Source organism: Theropithecus gelada, chromosome 13, assembly GCF_003255815.1.
Source record: "Theropithecus gelada isolate Dixy chromosome 13, Tgel_1.0, whole genome shotgun sequence".
NCBI lineage: Eukaryota > Metazoa > Chordata > Mammalia > Primates > Cercopithecidae > Theropithecus > Theropithecus gelada.
The window spans coordinates 40,200,950-40,226,660 of record NC_037681.1 but is presented as its reverse complement, the minus strand read 5'-3'; the positions used below and the strand labels follow the sequence as shown (position 1 = coordinate 40,226,660).

The 25,711-nt window shown below is 34.3% G+C and overlaps 1 protein-coding gene across 2 annotated transcripts in view; it reads left to right on the top strand.

Moving 5' to 3' along the window:
* Positions 1 to 25,711, top strand: part of WDR35 (WD repeat domain 35) — a 67,627-nt gene that overhangs the window by 35,098 nt on the left and 6,818 nt on the right. For both annotated transcript variants that reach the window (XM_025354807.1, XM_025354808.1), the window contains 13 exons: positions 1,387 to 1,456; positions 4,689 to 4,742; positions 6,330 to 6,439; positions 6,902 to 7,112; positions 12,153 to 12,233; positions 15,555 to 15,691; positions 16,009 to 16,212; positions 17,584 to 17,730; positions 18,376 to 18,508; positions 20,445 to 20,555; positions 21,514 to 21,678; positions 22,552 to 22,692; positions 23,407 to 23,563. In XM_025354807.1, coding sequence (XP_025210592.1) covers positions 1,387 to 1,456; positions 4,689 to 4,742; positions 6,330 to 6,439; positions 6,902 to 7,112; positions 12,153 to 12,233; positions 15,555 to 15,691; positions 16,009 to 16,212; positions 17,584 to 17,730; positions 18,376 to 18,508; positions 20,445 to 20,555; positions 21,514 to 21,678; positions 22,552 to 22,692; positions 23,407 to 23,563 — 1,721 coding nt within the window. The remainder of the gene's footprint in view (positions 1 to 1,386; positions 1,457 to 4,688; positions 4,743 to 6,329; positions 6,440 to 6,901; positions 7,113 to 12,152; positions 12,234 to 15,554; positions 15,692 to 16,008; positions 16,213 to 17,583; positions 17,731 to 18,375; positions 18,509 to 20,444; positions 20,556 to 21,513; positions 21,679 to 22,551; positions 22,693 to 23,406; positions 23,564 to 25,711) is intronic.

The following is a 25,711-nucleotide window of genomic DNA, read 5'->3' as shown; positions in this document are numbered from 1 at the left end:
CACAACCTTGAGATCTTAATGCAGACTCCCCTTGTCTTCCCTTTAAGACTCACTCATGTGCTAGGATAGGAGGTGGATCCTCAGTAAAAGTATGTTGGGTATGCGAATTCATGTGGAGGCAGGAAAAAAAATTGAAAAATGTTATATCTTGTGTTCTCAGTGTTGCTGGAAGACCAAATGGAAAGAACCTTTGGCTTCTTTGAGGGCAGCATGTGGCAGTCCTCATGCTGGTAGGACTTACCGTGGTAGCAGTAATGAGCAGAGGCCTACAATCTTGTGGGAGAACATAGGTCTTAGGACAAAGTTGGGGCAAAAAGCCTATCCTCTCCAGAGTGTCTGCTTGTAGTCTGCTAAAGAGATTCTGACTTTTGTTTAAATCAAGAAGGCAGCATTTCCTTATATTTCTACCTGGGATATGTGTGCTGGTTTGAATAACTTTGAGCAGGTTCCCCGTAGAACTCAGTTTCCTCATCTCTAAAGTACAGTTGATGATGGTGATAACAGCCAACATTTATTGGGTACTTCTTATGTGCGAGACACTTTCATAAATCTAATCAGTGCTCATTATTCTTGTTTTACAGAGAGGAAACAGACACATGAGCTTAAATTATTTGCCAAAGGTCACTAGTGGAAGCTAAATAATGTGTACACATGGACATAGAATGTGGAATAATAGACATTGGAGACTCAGAAGGGTGGGAGGGTTGTAGGGGGTAAGGGATAAGAAATTACTTAATGTGTACAATGTACATTACTTGGGTCATGGTTGCACTAGAAGCCCAGACATCACCACTACTCAATATATCCATATAACAGAACTGTACTTTTATACCCCTTAAATTTATTTAAAAAATAATAATACAGGTACCGGTACTAGAGAGACAGTGGATGTCCAGAAGTGATACCTCTTCCTAATACAGGAAAGGGTAGGAAAGGCTTCTTTAATTCAGTGCAGAAGTTCCATTAATTAGAACCTCCTAAATCCACTTAAGTTTACTTTCATTAAACACACTGATAGAAGAGAAATTATGGAGAAACAACAGAGAAAGCTAGTGAATTAGATGTTACTCTTCACTGATGTTCATATGGAGCGTAAGGTAAAATATCTCTCTGGGCTTAATGAAATTCATTGGGAATATATGATTCAATGTTCAGATATGTTTTTGGTACAGCTTTCAGGAGCATATCATTTGTATAACTAGTAAACACCTGGTAGATAATTTTTATCTTCATTAAGATTTAACTGTGTTGAGAATGCTCTAAAATAATCAGAATTTTTATATAAATAAAAGTATTAATTGATGTTATCTAGTCGTTTATTCTAGAGATTATGAAATAGTATAAATTATACTTAAACTTTCTTTGAAATTCTGATCTTTTTTGCAGAATTTATCATGTTGATGATACCCCTTCTGGATCAATGGATGGTGTGCTTGATTATAGTAAAGCCATTCAAGTAGGTGATTTTAATTTTTCTAGAAAATGTTAATATCTGTAGATTTGAAATATTATAATTTTATTTTGAAACCCGAAAAATAATTTGTTCCCAGTGAATAGGATATTATTTTAGCCATTATTTAAAATAATTCTCTTCTGAAAACCTTTTCCTAGATCTTAAAAATTCTTGGACTGAAATAAAGATGGTAGATGGTGATAAGTGGCTAATATACTACTTAGAAAAGTGTATTATCTAAAATATTGGAAAACATAACTCCTCCTCCCCTCCTCACACCTTCCCATCTGTCTGTGTCTTTATCTGTCCATCTACCATGGATTGATCTGTCATCCCTGGCGTATTAGTGAGTGCACGTATTTTGCAGATAGTTAACTGTTTCTTTATGAAAATGTGCTTTTGTTTAGAAACTAATATAATTTGCTATTTCAGTCAATAGTTTTTGAAATGGTTTTCTCAGAGTATTTAAAGTAGTGCCTATTGTTTATAAAACTGTTGTCTCATTTCTTATCCGATGCTCAAAACTCTGTAAGTCAAGCAGCATGCCATCTCCTCTCTTATAGGTTAGGAAACTGATAGAGAAGTTCACTGATTTACTCAGGATCATAAAATGATTAAGTAACAAAGCAAGGGTTCAAGCTTAATTTTTTTACAGCAGATCTAGTGATGTATCTGCTAGAACGTGCAAGAGTTCATCTAGTCATCTATGTATCCGTCCATTTTTTTAATTAAGTATTTTCTGAATGTCTATTAAATGTGAGACATTAGAGTAGGTACTGGGAATCTACTGGTGAATAAGAAACAGTCTCTTTGATAGGGAACTTTTGGGAAATTGATTCATCACCAAACAGCTTTTCCCCTGTACCCTCACATCAATTAAAATAGATGCCATCTTAAAAACAACAGAAGTTTCCATTGTCAATCATGTATTTTCTTCCAGCTACGGCGTTCTCTCTTCCTCCTTTCATAGCTGAGTTTCTTGAAAGATTATTCTGTATTCATCTTTTCCCTACTGTGCATTCCATCTGCACTTCACTGCATTCTGGTTTTCAGAAGACTTTGAATTGCCAAGTCCAATAGGTCTTTTTCTGTCTTTGTATTATTTGATCTACACATTACATTTAATATTTTTAATGACTACTTTTTTCTTCTTGGCTTTCATGAAACCACACTCCTGGCTTTGTCTCTAGCTTTTCCTTCTGAGCCTTCTTTGTCAAGGGTTCATCTATGCATCACTTATTGTGATGTTCCCTAATGTCTAGCCCTAAGCCATCTACCCTTTTTTGTTTTTTTAAAAAAAACCTATTAATACACTCTTCTTAGTGTTCTTATTGAAATCCACCCCTTTAACCATATGCCAATGACTCTAATATGTATTTTTCCAATGTTCAGTTTTTTTGATTTCTGAATAACGTATTTCTTGCCGTCTGGATAGCAAGAAATTGAGCAGCTCAAAAGCACCCCAAGTTTAATCTGTCTGAGGCTGAACTCAGCTTCCCTCCCAATTCATTTCTCCATATATATTCTATATATCAGTGGTTGGCTTCACTATCTCCGCAAGAATCATGAGAACTCATTTTCTCTTGCTTTCCATGTCTAATAAATCACCAAGTCATCTTGATTCTGTCTCTTAAATTTCTTTCAAATTGGCTTTCCCCTTTCCATCTCTGTATCAGTTTGGTCTGCTATTAGTTTCTGCCTACATCACTGCAATAATTTCCATCTAGCACTGCCCAATAGAACTTCTTGTGATAATGGAAATACTATATATCTTTGTTCTCCAGTGCAGTAGCCACTAGCCATATGTGGCTATTGAGTACTTAAAATATCGCTAGTTCAGCTGAAGAACTGAATTTTAAATTGTATTTCACTCTCATTAATGGAAGTTTACATTTAAATGGTGACATCAGGTTAGTGGCTACCATATTGAACAGAATAGTCTCTCTACTTTCAGTTTTCCCCATCCCCACTATGCCAGTCCATTTATCATACTTCTGACCATTACAACCTTTCTAAAATATAAATCTAATCATGTTACATGTAGTTCCTCCCCATTTATAAGCTTTCTGTAAGTCCCCATATTTTTCAGAGTAAAGTATAAATAGCCACAACTACTCCGCCTCCCTGGCCCACTTCCCAGCATATTCCTCAGATACCAGCTGTGGCAAACAACTTGAGATTTCCTGAATATATCACACTGGTTTTTTAAATTTTTAATAAAAACATTTTATCTTGAAATAATTGTAGGCTAATAGAAAATTGCAGAAAGAGTCCCATCACTCAGCTTTCTTCAGTGGTGACATCTTATATACGTGCAGTAGAGTATCAAAACCAGGAAACTGACGTTGGCACAGTACTGTAACTAGACTATGAGCTTATTCAGTTTTCAGCCGTTTTTATATGTGCTAATAGGTGTGTGTGTAGGTTTATCTAGTTTTATCACCATAAGGGATCTTATCTCTTCTTTTCTTTTCTTTTCTATTTTCTTTTCTTTTTCTTTTTCTTTTCTTTTCTTTTTCTTTTTCTTTTTTCTTTTTTTCTGAGACAGAGTCTTGCACTGTTGCCCAGGCTGGAGTGCAGTGGCGTGATCTCAGCTCACTGCAACCTCCGCCCCCTGGGTTCAAGCGATTCTCCTGCCTCAGCCTCCCAAGTAGCTGGGCCCAGCCCCATCCTTGTCCTCTCGCAATCACTAATATGTTCTCCATCTCTGTAGTTTTGTTACTTTGAGAATGTTTTATGAATAGAATCATATAGTATGTCACCTTTTGAGGTTGGCTTTTTTCACTAAATGTAATGCCCTAGAGACTTGTCCAGGTTATTGCAGTGCAATGCCTTCCTACATTTCCTCAATTTAATATGTGCTGACCCTTCTGCTGTCTGTTTCTCTTTTAGGCCTGAGCTCAGCTTTTTGCCTGTCTTGGTGTAAGTTAGATACTCCTTTCTCTGTGCTCTCATAACCTCTGTTTCTACCTCTTCTTTTATCATACTGTCCTGCAAGGAGGTGTTTAGTTCACTGTCTTCCCCAACAGACTTTTGAGTAATCTCTGAGGGTAAAGATTTCATCGGAATATCTCTAGTGCTTAGTTCAGTGTTTGGCACATAGTAGGTGCTCAGTAAATAAATGTTGGTTAAGTTAATAAACATTGACTGCTTAGTGAGTTGCATATTACCTTGTACCAGATTAGTTATTCAATAAATGTTTGTTGAATAGTAATGATTGATTAACTTATTTTAGGGCACAAGGGATCCAATTTGTGCCATAACTGCATCAGATAAGATACTGATTGTGGTAAGTTTTGCAAAAACTTATTTTATGAATAATAATTGTTTAAATTATAAATACTCTAGGAGCCAGATGTGTGCCCCATGTCTGTAATCACAATTACTTGAGAAGCTGAAGCAGGAGGATTGCTTGAGGCCAGGAGTTGCTAACCACACTGAGAACACAGTGAAACCCTGTCTCTAAAAAAAAAAATTACAGTAAAGTTTTGAATATCATCTTATGGGCGCCCCAAGTTTTACTGTACCCTGAATATAAGTTCAGTATAAGAAATAAGAAAGTTTTAAAGCTTTCCTCACAAATTATTAACCATTTGCAAAAATAGCTATTTATGAAAGCAATAGAATGATGACCGGACGAGAAGACAGGCTACACTTACAGTTTCTAACACTGAGTGGAATGAGTCCTGTGGGAGGTTGATGGATGTGGGGCAGATTGCATGGTGGTAGTAGGTATTAGAAAGTTTCTTCCTCTGTGTAGCCGGATATTTTATGTTGGAGAAAGTGCTTTGGCTCAGCTACTTTCGTAAGACTTAGAATGACGAGGTAACATGTTTGCCAGCCAGTAAAATAGAGAAACCTATGGCAAATTTCAGCTGAATTTTTCAGATAGAATCAATGACATAGTGTCTTCTCTTGACCTCTAAGATTTGAAAATATTAATTTTAGAAATAAATATTTACTTTAATACAGTAATGCTGCTGGAGTTATTGCATTTGAATTATGTAAACAAAACCTTAATAGTATATATTCCAGTTCTAGTTACATTCCTCAGCCATTAGCTAATTTTATGGGAGGAAAAATCTTAAGAGCATAATATTTCTATAGTATTTCCTTGTTTCTGATAAGCCCTCATGAGACTCAGCTTCAAAAGCAGTGGTTCTCTGATTAAAAAGAGGAGAGGTAAAGATCAGCTGTGTGGAGGCTTCCACTTTGTCCCATTGCCATGGCCTGAGGCAGCCAAGGTTTAAAACCCACAGTTCTCTCATGGCATTGTACTTACTGTTGATCTGTCAACTTTAAGATTTGCCCTGAGTTGTGTAGACAATTATATGCTGCTTTTTTTTTTTTTAAACATATTTAAACTAATACTCATGGTATCACTGCATTCAGATCATCTTTCCTTTTGCTAAAAACTAGTATCAGATGGATGGCTATAGGATAAAAATCTAGACTTTCATAACAGTTATTTCATATGATCTTCTGTTGATTTTTCATATATGTATGTAATTTAACTCAACAAGTACTTTATGTTTTAGCTTTTAATGTGCCCTGAATATTAACCTAGATAACAAATATAAATAACTTTAGATTTTTTTCCTTGTGATAGAAGAATTTGTGTATTACTAAAGTGCTAGGTTTCTGACTTCTTTCTTGAACATTACATGAAAAAAATTAGAATACTTCAGCTGTTTGAAAAAGGTTTAATTAAATTAGTAGATAAATATATACTTAAGAACATGATTCGTTATTAGAATTGAGAATTTGCTGTGACATCACTTTGGTTTTAAGACAAATGTATAGACATATAGAGAGATAGTTGTAGTTTAATATTATGATACACGTATGCTTAAGTAATCAAAAGTAATTTCCATAGGGTCGTGAATCTGGCACCATTCAGAGATACAGTCTACCTAATGTTGGTTTGATTCAAAAATATTCCCTTAATTGTCGAGGCTACCAGTTATCCTTGAATTGCAACTCTAGGTAAGCCTGAAAACTCTGCTCATGTAGATGTTAGACTTAGGAATTATCAGTTGGGATTGTTAGATTTATATGTAATAAATGTGAAGATGGGTGTGTCTATTGAACTTGTCTTAAAATTCAGTATGGTTTTATTTTATACTGCATTTGGTTTAAATATCTTTAATGGGGCATATGGAAGTACTAGTATAATTTTTACTCATAAAACTTAAAAGCATTGAGATTATTTTATATTTAATACCCGTTGGTTTCATCTCTTTGGATACATTTTCCTCAGAAGAGAGCAAAATGGAGAGCAGTCCATATCTTGTATCAAATTTATTTAAAAAAATTTAAGCCATTTCTACTGTATTCCAGGTTTCTGATAATCTGATTTTGAAGAAGAATGGCTGTAGGTAATTATTCTCATGATTGCTGACAGTAATTTTATAGTTTTTTCCTTTTCTCCAATGGCATTATTTTTAGCCGTCTTGCTATCATAGATATCTCAGGAGTTCTGACCTTCTTTGACTTGGATGCTCGAGTAACGGACAGTACAGGACAGCAAGTAGTTGGAGAGTTGTTAAAATTGGAGCGAAGAGATGTCTGGGATATGAAGTGGGCCAAAGATAATCCTGACTTGTTTGCAATGATGGAGAAGACAAGAATGTATGTTTTCAGAAACTTGGATCCTGAGGTAAAAACAAGAAATGAGTGTTAACAGTCTATAAATAATGAGCCAAATATAAAAACCTGGATGATTCCCCCTTGTTTCTTTAAGAAGTTTGTTGAACAGCAGTGCCAACATGGCTGCATGAATTTCTGAAAATAAATAGGAACATTTCTGTGGATTTTAAAAATATTCGGTCTTAGGTGAGAAAATGCTTATCTATTAAATATTCTCTAGTTTCTCCGAAAAGTACTTCCTAGGCATTTATTTATCTGTTCTAAAAAGGTGGAGCCATGGTCACTAGTCCTTTTTTTTCCTTGTCAAACTTAAGAAAACAAAGAAAGTCAGTAGTCTTATCTACCAGAATTTCTTAAAAGAACCTAATAAAACAAATACAGTTTTCAAATTTCCTTGTCCATTCATTCTTTTCTGTCTCTTTATTCACTTTATTCTGTGCTTACTTTGTCTTATTTCTGTTTACATTTATCATATTGCTCACAAATCTGTGTTCTTTCTTAACCCAGATATTCTTAAAAGTATGCAAGTGCAGGCAGTGATTAATCTCTTTTTTGGGTATGAGGAAGCCCCCTCTGTTCTCATTTTTAAGGTTATATTTTGATTTTCTGCTTGTGGCTCACATCAGCTAATTTCTATGCTCTGGATTTTCCTGTCACTTAGTTGACTCTGGCCAACTGTCAGCTGTTGTATTTAGGAAATACAAAATAATCTGAGTGGTAATCTAATCAAAATATCATTAAGAAGATAAATCTTTTAAATGACTTTTGAATTAGTAATGGATTTCAATTTGGAATTTTCTGTACTCCTGCTGCACTCTACTCTTGTAAATAATAAGGAATAAGTTAATAAATGCTTTATATCGTTAATTTCCATTTGTTTGCATGTATAGCTTCCTTCTTGGGAAGAAATTGCATGCTTGGGCCCCTGAGCTGCCAAAGGGTTTCTGGAGTAATTTATTTAGTGGTAAACTGTTTGCTCCTTTCATATCCTAAATTATTTTCACATTTCCCCATTTGAGCCCTACTCAGGAATTTTGGATGTAAAATGCCCTGATGTAAAGTGCTGTCAAAGGTTCTGTTAAGGCTTTTGCAAGTCTTAGGATCTTTGTGATTCTTCGACCCTGAGAAATGGTTCAAAGGAAAGGCATTCAGATTCAGGGCTGTTGCATTTGACCTGTAAGCATGGGCTTCTTTCAGGGGTCCAAGGGAAATTTAATCCTTGCCACAAAACAATTGTGGGAATTTGACAGGTAATCACAGGATAACCTTGAGGATGGGAGTAGAATACTTTTTGAATGTTAAGAGTCTTTTCTATCCTTTGCCCTGCTCATACTAAGTCACAAATCATATGCCTGGAAAAGGGAGAATGTTTGTTATATCTGGCTGCTCATAATGTGTCTATAGCACACATGGTCAGTCTGGTACAAGTGAAATTTTTGCCTGGTGGAAAGAGTTTCTTAAGTAGTTTTAACAGAACAACCTTTTAAAAACATACTATTTTTTAATTTGAATTTGTTTTCTGGTTTGGCATGTAGTTCGATTTCTGTTAGATTTAGAGCTAGATGGATTTCTTACAACCTTCCCACTGTCTGGATTTCTTTATAAATGATGCTGTTCTGTTCTTTTCATTCACAAGGACACTGGCTTTCTGTGGTCGCAACTGGTGTAGCTGCTCTGCTCATTTGCTTTTCTAGCTGCTAATTGATCATGTAAGAACATGATCTCTTCAAAACAGAGAAGATCTGTTTTACAGGATCTGCTGAGCTACATTTAATAGTATGTTCCTTCAGGACATAGTATTCTGTGTTATTGTTTAGGAGATAAGTTATTGTTTGACAGGTAATAGTAGAATATATTTTTATCCTTTTGAGTGTTGTTAAGAATTCTAAATTCATACCTTTATTTAAGCTATAAGTCTTCAGATTATTTGAGAGAAAAAGATGCCATCTGTGTGCAAAGTTTTAATTCACTGATAAAGTACATTTTTTTTGAGAATTAGGAGATGAATATTTAATGTTGATATTCCCTGCTTGATCATTTTCATCTCCAGTGACCCTCTGAAGGTACTGATTGTGCTCTTTTGTTCTTTTTCTTGGCTCTTCCTTCTCATTGGCACTACAATTTCATATTCACGTTTCTTTCATATCTCATAATTTCATCAATCAGACTCTCATTTTTGTACATTTGCTTCTTTTTCAAACTAGGTGCTCCTTTTGAATATATGCTTTTATATATACATATTTATTTAGAAATTATTTACATGACCTACCATATTAATATATTATGAATCATGGGCCAAAATAGTAATTTTAAAAGAATGAGAAAAATAAATTTTACTGGATGATATAACTTTATTTTTATAAGTCATGCTAATTGCTATGGTTCATGCTAATGTTACATTAGCTAGTATGTCAGCATAATGCAGATTTTAGAGCAAGGTTTTGTTAACTTAGTGGATAAAAGTCTCACGTTTCAAATAGTCTACTTGATAACTTTGACCTTGCTGACTTTTGGTCAGAACTGATAGGATTGTCATTGTTTTCATGTTGTAATATGACTGACACAAGGATCTGTACTAGGAGTAAGAGAGGTGTCAGTTCTACCTTTCCTTGTTGGCTTGTGCTTGCATTATTAATATTACTTTTAATTTACAAATTCTTTGCAAGAAGCTTTTTAAGCCGCTTGTCCAGTTTGTGAGGGTTAGCTAAAATTAGGTAATGGAATCCCTAAATTCACTTAGGTATATGCAAACCTCAGTATGTCACAATACACTAAAATTGTAGGACAAATAAGGGTACTTCAGGATATTCATTATGTGGTACATATTATGAGGCCTTCTGATTTGTGTGCTGAATAAAGGTGCCAATATTTCTTGGTGTAGTATAGATTATTAAAGCTTTGGAAACTTTTTTAATAAAAAGAAATATCTTGTATACTGCTTAGGTGAGACCCTGCTGGTCTGAAACTTCGTATTTAAATGAAGTGTGTGAATAGTTAGCTAATGAATTTTGGAAACTAAAGAAAATTGGTTAATTCCAGCAGAAGTTGAATTTTTAAAATCTGAATTGCATGAATGTGTGTATTTACTTATGCATTAATAATCAGATTATTTTTGAAACTCTTAGTTTTTTATTTCTCTCTCTCCATCTTTCTCCCTTTCTCTTTGGTAGTATTTTTTTTTTCCATAGATCAACTTTCGTGAGTTTATCTTGTTTTGTTGCACTGTCTAGCCAAAAATAAAAAAAAATTTCTAATGATAAACATGTTTATACAAATATATTTGATTTACATATAGTATCAAAATAATCGAGGTATACAAAAGGCCCCTATACCCTATAAGAAATATCTTATTATATATGCTTCCTTTTTAAATTAAATTTTGTTCTGATTCTTTGTTTTTTGCTCTTAAAGCATATTATTTACCTTTATGTAATACAACCCTTTTTTAAGGTAATAAAGGGGTTTTATGAAATTTTCTTATGTAACTTGAATATTTTATTCAACAATTTGTAATTTTTAAAAGAAAAACAACTTTTTTGGCCGGGTGCGGTGGCTCAAGCCTGTAATCCCAGCACTTTGGGAGGCTGAGACGGGCGGATCACGAGGTCAGGAGATCGAGACCATCCTGGCTAACCCGATGAAACCCCGTCTCTACTAAAACAATACAAAAAACTAGCCGGGCGAGGTGGCGGGTGCCTGTAGTCCCAGCTACTTGGGAGGCTGAGGCAGGAGAATGGCGTGAACCCAGGAGACGGAGCTTGCAGTGAGCTGAGATCCGGCCACTGTACTCCAGCCTGGGCAACAGAGCGAGACTCCGTCTCAAAAAAAAAAAAAAAGTTTTTTTATTTTATTATTTTTTTAAAGATGGTGTTTCACTGTGTTGGCCAAGCTGATCTCAAACTCTAGGCCAGAAATGATCCTTTTGTCTCAGCCTTCCAAAGTGCTGGGATTAAAGGCATGAGCCATCAGGCCCAGTCTGAAAAACATTTAAAAACCCTCAAAACACTTATAGTATGCATACAAGAGCCTCATTCTTAAACATACTAAAGTCAAACTAAATATGATTCCGTTTTTACCTCTTGTTTTCATCTTTTTGGTGTCTTCTTTTTATTATAATTTCTGAATCATATGTGAAGGACCAACTTTCAGAGTTATAAATTTGAAATGTTATTTCATTTGGATTTTGGTTACTTTCTACTTTATGAAATATATACATACACATAGTTTTAAAAATTGCAATCTGATACTGTTTCTATTACCAGACAACATTATTCTATTTTTTTTACAGTATTCTTAGAGGTATTAAGTATATTGGCAGTTTATTTATTTTTGTCTATATAATATTGATACCTTTTTTTCTACTAAAGATCTAGGGTAGCTACTTTACTTTATAATATGCATATCCTATTTTTTACTTCAACAAGCCTGTATAGCACTAAGATAAGAGGCAGACGTATAACAGTCTCATGCACTTACATATTGGCAAATAAGTCTTAAGAGTAGGAAATATATCGGGAATGCACTCTGGTTCATGTTACAGAGGAGAGACTGTTCAGTGTGGTGTGGGATTTCTTTGATAGATGGGCTTACATACAAATATAGCATTTATCAGTTTTATGAAGAATTAACTTTAATATTGAATTGCATGAATTAGAATTTTCAAGCTATGTAAGACTTTTTATTAATTGAGAAAATTGAACTGAATATTACATGCTATTAGGGAATTAATATTAATTATATAAGGTGTGATCATAGTAATGTGGCCATGTAAGAGAAAATTCTTATGTTTTAAAGATATGTACGAAATAGTTGGGGTAAAATATCATGATGTTCGTAATTTACTGCACTTACTTTACAATACTTCAGCCAAGAAGTTAAATGAAGCATATTTACCATAATGTTAATTACTTAGGTTATGGGTATATAGGTTTTAATGACATTCTCTCTTCTGTTTACCTGAAACCTCTGATAATAAAATTTAAAAGCATGATTTGTTAGAAGAGAGGAAATTTTACATAATGAAACATAATATTTGTTTTTGTCTTTAAAGGAACCCATTCAGACCTCTGGATATATTTGTAATTTTGAGGATTTAGAAATTAAATCTGTTCTTTTGGATGAGATATTAAAGGTAATTCCTAAAAAGTTACATTTCTGTTGCTAGCTTGACTGGGGATTATTTATTTCTGGACCAGGCAGTGTAGTATCCTGGTTAGCAGTGTGGACCCAGGAGTCAGATGTATCTCAGGCTCAGCCCTGCTCTCTTGTTGTTCAGCCTTTAGGTGGGTGCCCTCATCTTTTTGAGCTTCACTTTCCTTTCCTGTAAATGGTGATAAAAATGTATGAGTCTCAGTTATTGCCTTTATAAAATATGGATAATACGACTACTTATAGGATTGCCATCATTTAAGATAATGTGTGAAAAGCAATTAGCACAATGCTACGGCCAAGCGAGAGCTTAAAAAGAAGAGTGCTAATTGCTGTTATTGTTTTTGTAGTAATAATGATGTACTGAAGAACTATTTAGGAGTTTAGCCTTTTTCTAGTTCTAAGATACTCGAGTAACTTTTTTTTAGAGATCTATCTTTCCATTTTTTCCAGGATTTGTAAAATAATTCTTTTTTTAAATTCAAGACATGATTTTGAACTCCTGCATTGGCCTTCATTGACCATCGTTTGAGAATTTTTTTTCTCTAAGAATATACTGAGATAAGTTTTACCTTCATTTTAGTCAAAGCATTAACTTTTTCTATGTAATTAATATATAGTTTTTGAATTGAGATAGTAGATTTAAAATTTCCAGAAGTTAGTGGCAATTTGAAACAGGTTTTCATATTTGGGTTTGATATGTAAATTATGGCTCTTTTCTTGTGAACCAGTTTCATTTTTCTATATTGTAACCACTATGCAGCAACAGGATGGGCCCCCACCCAAAATTTGGTTTGGATGTAAAGATTGATGATACCATAGAGACACCAAGAATGTATCTTCCATAATGAGGTTTTTTAGGAGAGAGAAGGGCAGGCTTCCCAAGCTGTCTGAAATGTCTGGAAAGCACAGGGACAGGAGACTGGCTCGGGGGTGTTTTTGTTGTTGTTTTGTTGTTTAGTAGTTAGGGAGTGGGTCTGGGGTAAGGATTTTAATGGATAGGGACTTATGTGGTTTGAAACTCACTGGCGCCCCAAAGTAAGGAGCATCTGGACTTTCTCATTAGCTTGCCCCATATGAGGCAGAGGGGAAGAAGAAGGGGTGAGGTTTAAAAGCTGTCAGCAGCCAGCCATCAAAAATGGAGTCTGGGCTGTTATTACCTAGGATTATGTAACCTCCAGATTTGACTATTTGACTCTTCTCTATATGGATAGCACTTTTCTTGTCCTTGTTTAAGGTATATGACTTGTAAAACTAATGAACTTATTTCATTGCCTGTTTAACTTGAATACAGTACCACCAGATAATATTTTTTCCTTTTCCTCACATGTGAAGAAAGTTGTCTTTTTTTTTTTTTTCCAGCAGGGTTTCTCTCTGTCACCCAGGCTGGAGTGCAGTGGTGCCATCATGGCTCACTGTAGCCTCTGCCTCCCCAGCTCAAGTGATCCTCCCACCTCAGCCTCATGAGTAGCTGGGGTCCCAGGCACAGGCCACCATGCTTGGCTAATTTTTTGTGTTTTTTTCTTTTTTTTTGTAGAGATGGGGTTTCGCCATGTTGGCCAAGGCTGGTCTTGAACTCCTGGGTTCAAGTGAAACTCTCGCTTTGCCCTCCCAAAATGTTAGGATTACAGGTGTGAGCCACCATGCCCAGCCAGAACATGTTTCCTGCTTGTCTTCTTTCCCAAAAAGATTCAGGGAAAGAAGACCTTGTTTCTTTCTTTCCTTTTTTTTCCCCCGAATATGTGGTTTTTCCAGTGCCCTTTAAAAAAGCAGTCATAAATGGGTAGAGTCAAACTAAGGTGACTGAAATATTTTGTCTGTTTTTATATATTTAATGGTTTGATAGAGAGTGAGCTTCTTGAATCCCTAACCTCTAGCAAACATCTGATACAGAGTTGGTTTTCAGAAAGTGTTGGTTAAATTGATTTTTAAAAATGAATACTTTATTGCTTAAAAAAATGGCACAGTTATGTAGAATTCAAGTAATACAGAAAAGTACTGAAAAAAGTTTAAAAAAACCGTAAATCCCACAACTCAGATATTTTAGTTATTACCATTAGATTAAACATCAGAACATCATTCCTAACAGCTGCACGTTATATATGGAAATATGGATTTGATAGATTTAGATGGATGAACAGAAGTAATTTTATAAAAATGGCATCATTGTACAATCTACTTTTTTAGTGTTAATTTAATTAGATAACCTGAAAGTGAGTTTAAAGGAATTCTAGACTTTTTGATAGTATTTTTCCACTACAAACAATACCATGTTGAGAAGAAAAATTATGAAAAAACAGGAAGTTATTAGTCTAAATTATATTTTAATTTTTAATAGTATTGTCTTTCCACTCTAAAAGATAACATTCTTACATTTTCTTCTGTTTTTCCTTTTGTGGATATATTATTTTTACATGGTCAAGATTTAGAACATTTTAATTTTGTCTGATAATCCTAATTTCCAGTTGTTTAGTCTTAATATTTAAATGAATTCAAAGCTTTTTACTACATTTTCTCTGTACATAAGTTCTTAATTTTGATTAATCTTTTAGTTGGCTGGATTTCATCATTAGTAGTGTTTTTCAAGAAAGGCTGATAAATTTCCAATTGCCTTAAGCTCTAGAATGCATGAAAATGCCTGTGGTGTTGTTGCTGTAATTGATGATTATATTGAATTTTGTGAAGTTTTTTAGATAAAGAAGGCTCTCAGTGGTAAAATGATTTACCCAAAGTTCATCTGTTCATCAATTCAGCAACTATTAAGAGCCAATAAGACACAGTTCTTGGCCTCAGGTAGAAGAGTTGAGGAGATGAATAAGTAATTCAGTTGCCGGAAAAGAGCTGGGGTGCTGTGATTCAGTCACGATGGTTTACCTGTTCAAAGTTCTGAAGCAGGAGAGCGTTAGATCAGTTCTGAGATAATGAATATTGAATACTGTAAATAGGACAGCTAGGCATTGTGCTGAATCTTTGAGATATGTTATCTTATTTAAGGTGAAAAACCAATCTGAGCAGAGGGAAACAGGGATGCGTAACTGTGAGGGACCCCTTCTGCCATTTTCCTCTGTCCCCTTTTCCTCATAGGCTACCTGATTGCCTCAGTAGGGACTTCACTTGTGGGTTTTGGGTGTTTTTCAAATAACTCGGAAGACCCAAACATGAAGATTTCTCTTCCTTATTTTGCTCACAATACGATGCTGTTTTTTTTCTTGTTTTGTTTTGTTCTGGTTTTTAATATAAAAAAGAAACACATACTCTAACAGCAAGTATTTGAATTTTTTTTTGTTTCCATCTTTACTTTCAGGATCCAGAACATCCAAACAAGGATTACCTAATTAACTTTGAGATTCGGTCTCTGCGAGATAGCCGAGCACTGATTGAGAAGGTTGGAATTAAAGATGCATCTCAGTTCATAGAGGACAATCCACACCCCCGACTTTGGTATTTAAAAAAAGCAAACTCTCCCAAGATGTCAGGTGTAGGTTTTTAAAGTCTCAGCTCTGTCCGTCTGCTCCCCTACTATCCTCGTGATGGGAACAAACTTCCATTCTTGCTCTTCTTTTTAAAATATAGAAATTCATTTTAGATTTGGAAGTCCTCAAAATAAGCAGAATATTATTTGAAAAATGTTTGCATGTGTTACTTTCCACCATGTTTCTCTAGAAACAATAGACATAATAATTGATAATTGTGATTCAAGACTAGTTTATCAGTAATTTGCAATATGCATTTATGTTTTTGTTTCTTTTAAAATAAAGGCGCCTACTGGCTGAAGCAGCTCTTCAGAAACTGGATCTATACACTGCAGAGCAAGCATTTGTGCGCTGCAAAGATTACCAAGGCATTAAGTTTGTGAAGCGCTTGGGCAAACTACTGAGTGAGTCAATGAAACAGGCTGAAGTTGTTGGCTACTTTGGCAGGTTTGAAGAGGCTGAAAGAACGTATCTCGAGATGGACAGAAGGTAAATTACGAAGGTGCAGGCATCCCTGAGTGCTCTGTCAGTTCATCATTGTATTTTTTACAAATGAGGACTATAAATAGATTAGGTGTGTCATACAGTTTCTTTCAGAAATTAATTTTACGTTTGGATTACAACCTAGATATTCTACATGCCCCTCATTTATTTGTGTTTCATAGTCTGGAGGCAGTTTTATTCTCTGTTTTTAGATTTAATAATGGCTGACTATGGGAGGTTTTCTTTTTATTTGGTGGGAAAAAATGATAGAACAACAGAGACTGAGATCTTTCAGATTTATGACATAGCTCATTATTCCAGTTCTTTCTTTCTTTGTTTGTTTAGGTCATTATTTAATTTTCTGTTGTCAAGAGGCATAAAATAAAAATCAGAAGTAGTTAGGGAGTGAGATTAGTTCTTTAGATTTCATTTTTGATTTATATAAAATAATGTATGAACTTCATAAATATTTCTTCTTTTGAATTAAAGAACTGTAAGGCCTGTCTCCCTCGCCAGGAATCAAACCCAGGTAGCTGCTGTGAAAGCAGAGAATCTTAGCCACTGAACCTCAAGGTGGAGAGTCTGTCTGAACTTCATTTCAGCTGTTAACATTGTATCTCATTTTCATTAATGTTATTTATACTCCCAGGAGATCTCTAATACGACTTAGGCTCTGAAAGGAAATATAAAACCACATGTGTTTACACCGTGTTTTGTTTTGAAATAAACCTGATCACGTCTAAGAAATTGCTGAAAAGAAATGATTATTATTTAAATCATTATTTTGCTAAATAAATTGAAAGTCCAGGAAAGTAAAGGCACAACATTGTTTTCTTTTCCCTAGTCTGGTATCTTAGACCATTTGGACTGCTATAACAAGATACCTGAGACTGGATAATTTATAAAGAATGGAAATATTTTTCTCACAGTTCTGGAGACTAGGAAGTCTAAGGTCAAGGCATCAACAGGTTTAGTGTCTGTTGAGGGCCCTGTCTTACTTCCAAGATGGTGCTTTGAATGTTATGCCTTTACACAGTGGAAAGTGGAAAGGGCAAAAGGGGCAAATTCTCTGAAGAGTCTTTTATAAGGGTGTTAATGAATTCATAAGGGCAGACATAATGACTTCCCCAAAACCCCACCTCTTAATACTATCACAATGGAGATTAAGTTTTAACATGAATTTTGGAGGGGACACACATTCAAACCATAACCTCCAGGTGCTCCTCATTTCCTCTTACCTAGTCAGGCTAAGTTTCTAAAATGTTTGACATTGTTCACTGCTGTGTAGTCTCAGCACCTAGAACTGTGTCTAACACATAGTAGGCTCTTGGTAAATATTTGTCAAATAGATGAATGAATGAATGCCTTTGTTTGTAGGGATCTTGCTATTGGCCTCCGGCTGAAATTGGGGGATTGGTTTAGAGTACTCCAGCTCCTGAAAACTGGATCTGGTGATGCAGATGACAGTCTCATGGAACAAGCCAACAATGCCATTGGAGACTACTTTGCTGATCGACAAAAGTGGTATGTAACTTACCTGGAGCTCCTCAAGCATTTGTGCAACACTTAGTAGCTGCCTGAGTACTTCTCTAGGAAGTAATCCTGGGGAAATTAAGATCATCTTCTTGAATTCTAAGATTCAGATACCTCTAGATTCATCTTGGAAAGGCAGAGATCCTGTGAAGTTGTGAGATGAGCACTACAAAAATTTGGAGTGTATAAACACAAAACTTGCACTTTGCTCCACGCAGTTTTCTCTTTGAGACTACTTTGATAGTAGTCAAAGAGATACTGTGAGTATATAATTCTACAATGTTTTATGATTTATTTTTGAACAAAGTTTAATAAATGTTTTTATTTGCTTTATTATATATTATTTTCAGAAATCATTGACTTTTGTTCTTTTCATTTTGATTAGTATGCTTATTTATGTCGGTGTTTGGGAGTGAAGCAGTGGTATTTCTTAAGAATAGCCAAGGAATGTTACAACTAGAATATGCTTTAGATTTGTTTCCCCATTTATATGTTTGAAAGTTATTCTGGAGCTGAAGATAATGAACAGTAATACTAGCACTGGGAATTCTGATGAAGGAACATTTTGGTTGAAAGGGCTTATTTATCAGGAGATTCACATTAGTTCTAAAAGTTTTTCCTTTTTTCTTTCTGTAGGTTGAATGCTGTACAATATTATGTACAAGGGCGGAACCAGGAACGCTTAGCTGAATGTTACTATATGTTAGAGGATTATGAGGGATTAGAGAACCTTGCCGTTTCACTTCCAGAAAACCACAAGTTACTTCCAGTAGGTATTGCAAATTTTAGGTTTTGGAATTGTTAGGTTACTTTATAAAATTTTATGTTATAGTCAGGAAATATCTCCCACAATAAAGAAAATTAAAAATCTATAATTTTACAGTTTCTTAGACATGGAATGATGCTTTTAATTATAAAACAATATATAAATTATATAGAATGCTTGAAAATGGAGGGGGAAAGTCAGTCACATTCCTACTACTTTAACATTATCACAGTCTCATGTTGTCTGTTAAGATTTATAAAGTTGCTTTTTAAATGTTAGCTGAATACATGAAATATTTACAGACGAAATGATATGTTGCTAGGGATTTGCTTCAAAATAATCTGAAATTGTTTGAAATTTGCTGTAACTTAAGTTTAAAATGATTGCTCAACTTTTATTATGTTATATAACAATAAAGTATTTCAAGTTAAAAGAGAAATCGAAAGAGTTCTCTTGCTTTCGAATGTTCTTTTAGAGCCTCTTAATTAATTGTTGAATACTGTAAATAAGTTTGTATTTTATGTGTTTAATATGTAAATCACTGAGCTGTACAATACTTGTACAGCTGGCAGCTCTCAACTGCAGAGTCTGAACGTATATCAGTTGTGAGTTCCACTTCAAAGATTTTGCCTATTAGCTAATAGATCAGTATAGAATTATGGCAATTCAGTTTTCCCTATTGTGAATTTGAGCAGTTATCTCTGTAATGGTATTTTCACTCCCCCTTATTTTCAATCCTATGGGTTTTCTTGAGTAGGAAAGAAACTGAAATTACTTAGAACCCTGGGGTATAGCGAAGAGTGTATCCTCCATTAGTGTTGTCTCTTAGATGTGTCTGATGACGCCAACAAACATTTTGCTGTAGGGTATCCAGAATAGTAATATTCCTGAGTAAATACTAAGTAATTATAACTATAATAATAATTACATAACTAAAATAGTAAAGATTTTAGTATTATAAGTTTTAAATAGAGTTATAGAGGAATTTTTAATATTGTGGGAAAGTGTACATAATATTTAAATAGGAAATATGGGATACAAAATTATGTATTGTATGATTGTGTACAACATAAACATATACATATATATTCATAGGACAAAGATGTTAAGAAATTACACCAGACTATTGAGAGAGGTTTCTTATAAATGATAAGATTATGAGTAATTTCACTTTTTCATGTTTTGTAATTTTTTTTTTACAATTAGAATATATTCCCTTATAATCAGAAAAATACAAGCATTGTTTTTAAAAAGATAGTTGGATATAAAATATATTTTCATACTTCTAAAAATATTGTAGAAGGGTTGGGGAGGGAAAACCTCTGGCTAATTAGATATTCTGAAAGAAAAAAAATGGTGTTCTGAAAATGGCCAGTGCAGCTGAACAAGTAAGATTTGTTGTGGTGGTGGTGGTGGTGGTGGTGGTTCTTCCTTGCTGCCACCACTTTCCAAGGGAGCTCTGTTTTGGGTCTAGCTTCCTGAATTGATTAATGGCAGACTTCTCTAGGACATTTCTTTACAGAGGTATTTGAGAACTCTATGGATGTGAGATTTCCCTTAAGTCTCTAGTTAATAATTAGCCCTGAGTATACCACCAATTGACATAAAGGTTTTTTTCACGCAGTTGTGGGGGATTTGTTTTGGAGCTTGACATTTCTGTGTACTAGCTACTGAACTGAGAAAAGAAAGGAGTGCAGTGTCTTCAGGGCCTTGTTAAAAGTCAGATCCACAGCCTGAGCCAGTGAAGCTCTGGTTTTATAGAAATGAGGCCTTAGCATCCGTTCTCAATTGTACCCTCTGCCCTTGTGTCTGTTTACAAGAAAAATCTGTAACTACCAGTAAATTTAATACTCATACGTCCCTACGGAGTTTTGTTAAATTAAAATATAAGTAATTTCTTTGCTCTATGAAATCTGATAGTATTGTTTTGTTTGTACAGGAAATAGCACAAATGTTTGTCAGAGTTGGGATGTGTGAACAAGCAGTGACTGCATTTTTGAAATGTAATCAACCAAAGGCAGCGGTAGATACCTGCGTACATCTCAACCAAGTAGGAACTGAAACTTTCTGTCTGTGCAGCTTGTTGTCTTAGGAATTTTTAAGTCAAGCCAAATTAAAGTCACCCTAGTGATCTTTTAAAGATTATTGGCAATGTAAGGGTTGGAGAGCCTGACATGAATTTTATGAAAGGAGCCAGGCAGGTATTCTCTTAATTGAGGACCAAGAAAGTTACACTTACCTCTTAAAGTGCTACCGTGAGGGGTGACCCACTTATAGCCAGCTCAGTATGGGAGCATGAACAAACCCTGTGCTTTTAGTCTGGCAAGTTTTTGTCTGGAAGTAATTTCATAATTTTCTGCATTTTATTAGGGTTGGGTTTTGCTTCCAAAGAAGGACCAGTTAATAGTCGGTCATTGCCTGAGGAAGGAATCGAGTTACTTTATCAATATTTATTTTGGCAAATCTGTTTTCCTTTTCCTTTATAGAAAACATACATTTGATATTTTTAAGAGCTGAAATTAAACTAAAAGTACAGAGTTATTACAGAAACTATTGACAATCAATGTATTCTTTTAATATTTTTCTTAAAGTATTTTTAAAACCTCATTTGCTTTATAAAAATAATTTTTAAATGTCAAATCTGGTAGGATTTTTTCACAACTGAAATTGCATATTTTGTTTTATTATACAATGTAAACAAGTATATCTTTTTCTTGCTTGACGTTTTGTAAGATGAGAATTAGAAGGTTAATATAATTATAAACTTTGAAACTTTCATTTTCACATGTATTTCTTAAGCAAATCAGAGTCTTAGAGTTCACTTAATCATTTTGACGTATGCTTATAGAACTTGTGTTGCTGTGATTTTAAATGCTATTTTAAAAATATAACCATTTTTAATTTGGAAATTGGGCTTTTATTATAAAGTTAAAGCTTTCTTGTGTGAATTTTATGATATATGTGACTGTAAATACTTGGGTGACTGAATGGTGTAATTTTTCTCCTAGTGGAACAAAGCTGTTGAATTGGCTCAAAATCATAGTATGAAAGAAATTGGATCTCTATTAGCTAGGTATGCATCTCATTTACTGGAAAAGAATAAAACTCTTGATGCCATAGAACTCTATCGGAAAGCCAATTACTTTTTTGATGCTGCTAAACTGATGTTTAAGGTAATGTAAAAATCTTGGTGAATATTTGATTTGTTCCAGTCACAATATTTTAATATATGAAAGAGCACATTCTCCATTTTCTTTGGAAACAAATATTTATTACAAAAAAACCACTCTGGTTTTATTGCTTCTGTATACATTATTTTAGTGTTACTGCCTTTTACCAACAAAGATGTTTATTAATATTAGCAACTTACTAATACCTAAACAATTGTATGTTGAATACTGGAGTTAACAAAGAGTTAAAGAAAGTGCTGAAACTACAAAGTACAAATTTCTACAACAGGGAATTAAATTTTGTTGATAATAGAGTTTTGAGTTATTTTAAATGTACAAGTTTTAAATATTACACTTTACATAATATTTATTTGGAGGGAAGATAATTAGTATAGTATTAATGTATACACATTTTACGTTCTATTCTATTCCCGTTTAATTTAATGAAAAAGGAAAAATTTCTCTCAAAATCATTTAAATAAGTTTCAGCTTCTGAAGAATGCACCGTGTTAACACCATGATTTCTTTGTGTACTTGGAACATTATTTTAAAAATCTTTGTGTTATGGAAAATACCAGCATTTCATCAACACTTTCTTTATTCTGATGTAGTTATCTAACAGCACCTCTCATTTTCTAAGAGTGATCTGAATTGCAACTCCTAGGGCTAAACACTAAGGAAAGAACTAAATATGTATAGGTACTAATGAAACGAAGATAGGTTTTAAAATATTTATCTTAAATAGGTGGTATTTATATTCCATCTTACTGATTTTCCTCCTTTTTTAGGGAATCAAATTTGTTAGTTTTGGAAATGATTATATTTGTACAAGTATAGATCAGAAGTAACTTCCCTCAATTTTTAAAAATGTTTAAGATTGCAGATGAAGAGGCAAAGAAAGGAAGTAAACCTTTACGTGTCAAGAAGCTCTATGTACTGTCAGCCTTACTTATAGAGCAATATCATGAACAGATGAAGAATGCCCAGCGAGGAAAAGTTAAAGGAAAAAGTTCAGAGGTAAAGTAGCAGGTTAAATAACATTAAATCATCCGAAGTGTTTAAGAAAAAAGAGAAAGAGACTGTCAAACTTCTCTTATGGACAGGTCATTTAATTTGCGTGTCTGCATTTGTTTCTTTAAATGATATGAAGAAAAATAATGACTGATTTAGAATTAGTATTCAAATTTAGAAATTTCTACCTAGAAATATTGAAATTGTTTTTCTATAATACTAATCTGTAGTCTTTGCTTTAATGTCTTATTTTTGTTAAAAAATTTTACTTACCTGGGAAATCCTCCTTTCTCATCAGTGAGTTTTAAAACTTTCCTAGATATATTATTTTAATGCGTAAAAGAATGTCTGATTAACTTAAAATCTAATTAGTTATATTTTAAAATTTATTCATACCAGTTTAACAAACTATGAATTATACTAAAAAATTAAGTCTGTTTTGGGTGCAGTGGCTCACACCAGTAATCTCAGTGACTAGGGAGGCTTAGGTGGGAGGATCACTTGAGTCCATGAGTTTGAGACTGCAGTGAGCTATGACCATGCAACTGCATTCCAGCTTGGGTGACAGTAATACCTCATCTCTTAAAAAAAAGTCTGTAATCATAGTTTAGTAATGATAAAATCTGCTCGTTTAGATACTTTAATGACTGTTGTTATTCGGGAGTTGATGCTGTGTGTGCGTTTGTAGTGATGCAAAGTGTGGGCTGACTTTACTTGTAGGCCACTTCTGCCTTGGCTGGTTTGCTGGAAGAGGAAGTTCTGTCTACAACAGATCGTTTCACAGATAATGCATGGAGAGGGGCAGAGGCTTACCACTTCTTTATACTTGCACAGAGGCAGCTCTATGAGGGATATGTGGACACTGCACTGAAGACAGGTGGGCATGTCACCTAATGTGTATAGTATGTCTGAATATTATAAATTGAGTGTGAAGGGCCAGCTTCTTCAATTTGCCTTTATGTGGCCTTCAATAACATTTTTTCCTATGGATTTATTTTCTTACGTTTGAGATTATGCTATATATAATTTGTCTTATGCATACCCATTTTTGAAGTTTTTTTTTTAATGCAGAGAAAACACATAGTTCACAGAAACGTCAGAAATTTGAGATAAGCAAAAAGAACGTGTATAGCATTCATATGGCTAGCCATTCAAAGTTAAATACTTCATAGCCAAGTTAAGATTTTTTGGAGAAAAATATATATACATGTATATATTAAATATACTTAATACATATATTTAAAATCATAAAATATATTTAATACATACATTAAGATAATTTTCTTCTTTACAATATTGGGAGTATAACATGGCATACTTTTATGTACTTTTTCAAAACCATGTTTTAAAATATTTCCATATTTTACATATACATTGCTATAGCATTTATCTTGTGTTTTATAAAAGTGATACTTTAATAATTTCAACCAAAACAAAAATATGAAGAAAAAGTAAAATAATCTAATAATTTATAAAATAATCCTATAACTCAGAGGTAATCGTTGCTAAGGTTTGGGTAAACTTCCTTTTAGATGTTTCTACATACAGGATTATGATTTTTCCCCTCAGCAGTATATTATAGTTCTTTCCTCATTCTTAAACAGAGATCTATGTGAACATTCTACCTAATATTGCATGGTATTTGTGTACTGTAATTGATAGAAGATTATTTACATGTAGTAATCAGAATCTCAATCTCTTCTTAACAATAACAATATTCTAGAGTTTAGATATATGAACTCCAGAGAGTGTAATTATGATAATTATGTTATAAGCCAAAGCATATGAATGACTAAATCATTACTGGTCTTTCAGCTTGGCCGTGGCAAGCACTGTCATGACATTGGGGTAGAGGAATGCTTGTTATTTTTGCACATTGATTTTATTTTTCCTTTGCTTATGAAGCTTAGTTTGACTGGATATGAAATTCTGGGTTGACAATTCTTTAAGAATGTTGAATATTGGCCCCCACTCTCTTCTGGCTTGTAGGGTTTCTGCCGAGAGATCTGCTGTTAGTCCGATGGGCTTCCCTTTTTGGGTAATCCGACCTTTCTCTCTCGTTGCCCTTAACATTTTTTCCTTCATTTCAACCTTGGTGAATCTGACGATATGTGTCTTGGGGTTGCTCTTCTCAAGGAGTATCTTTGTGGTGTTCTCTATATTTCCTGAATTTGAATGTTGGCCTGCCTTGCTAGGTTGGGGAAATTCTCCTGGATAATATCCTGAAGAGTGTTTTCCAGCTTGGTTCCATTCTCCCCATCACTTTCAAGTACACCAATCAAACGTAGATTTGGCCTTTTCACATAGTCCCGTATTTCTTGAGGCTTTGTTCACGTCTTTTCACTCTTTTTACTCTAATCTTGTTTTCTTGCTTTATTTCATTGAGTTGATCTTCAATCTTTGATATCTTTTCTTCTGCTTGATCAATTTGGCTATTGATACTTGTGTATGCTTCACAAAGTTTTCGTGCTGTGTTTTTCAGCTCCATCAGGTCATTTATGTTCTTCTCAAAACTGGTAATTCTAGTTAGCAATTCGTCTAACCTTTTTTCAAGGTTCTTAGCTTCCTTGCATTGGGTTAGAACATGCTCCTTTAGCTGGGAGGAGTTTGTTATTACCCACCTTCTGAAACCTGCTTCTGTCAATTAATCAAACTCATTCTCCATCCAGTTTTGTTCCCTTGCTGGTGAGGAGTTGTGATCCTTTGTAGGAGAAGAGGCATTTTGGTTTTTGGAATTTTCAGCCTTTTTGTGCTGGTTTCTCCCCATCTTCATGGATTTATCTACCTTTGGTCTTTGAAGTCAGTGACCTTTGGATGGGGTCTCTGAGTAGACATCCTTTTTGTTGATGTTGATGCTATTTCTTTCTGTTTGTTAGTTTTCCTTCTAACAGTCAGGGCCCTCTGCTGCAGGTCTGCTGGAGTTTGCTGGAGGTCCACTCCAGACCCTGTTTGCCTGGATATCACCAGTGGAGGCTGCAGACCAGCAGAGATTGCTGCCTATTCCTCCTTTGGAAGCTTTGTCCCA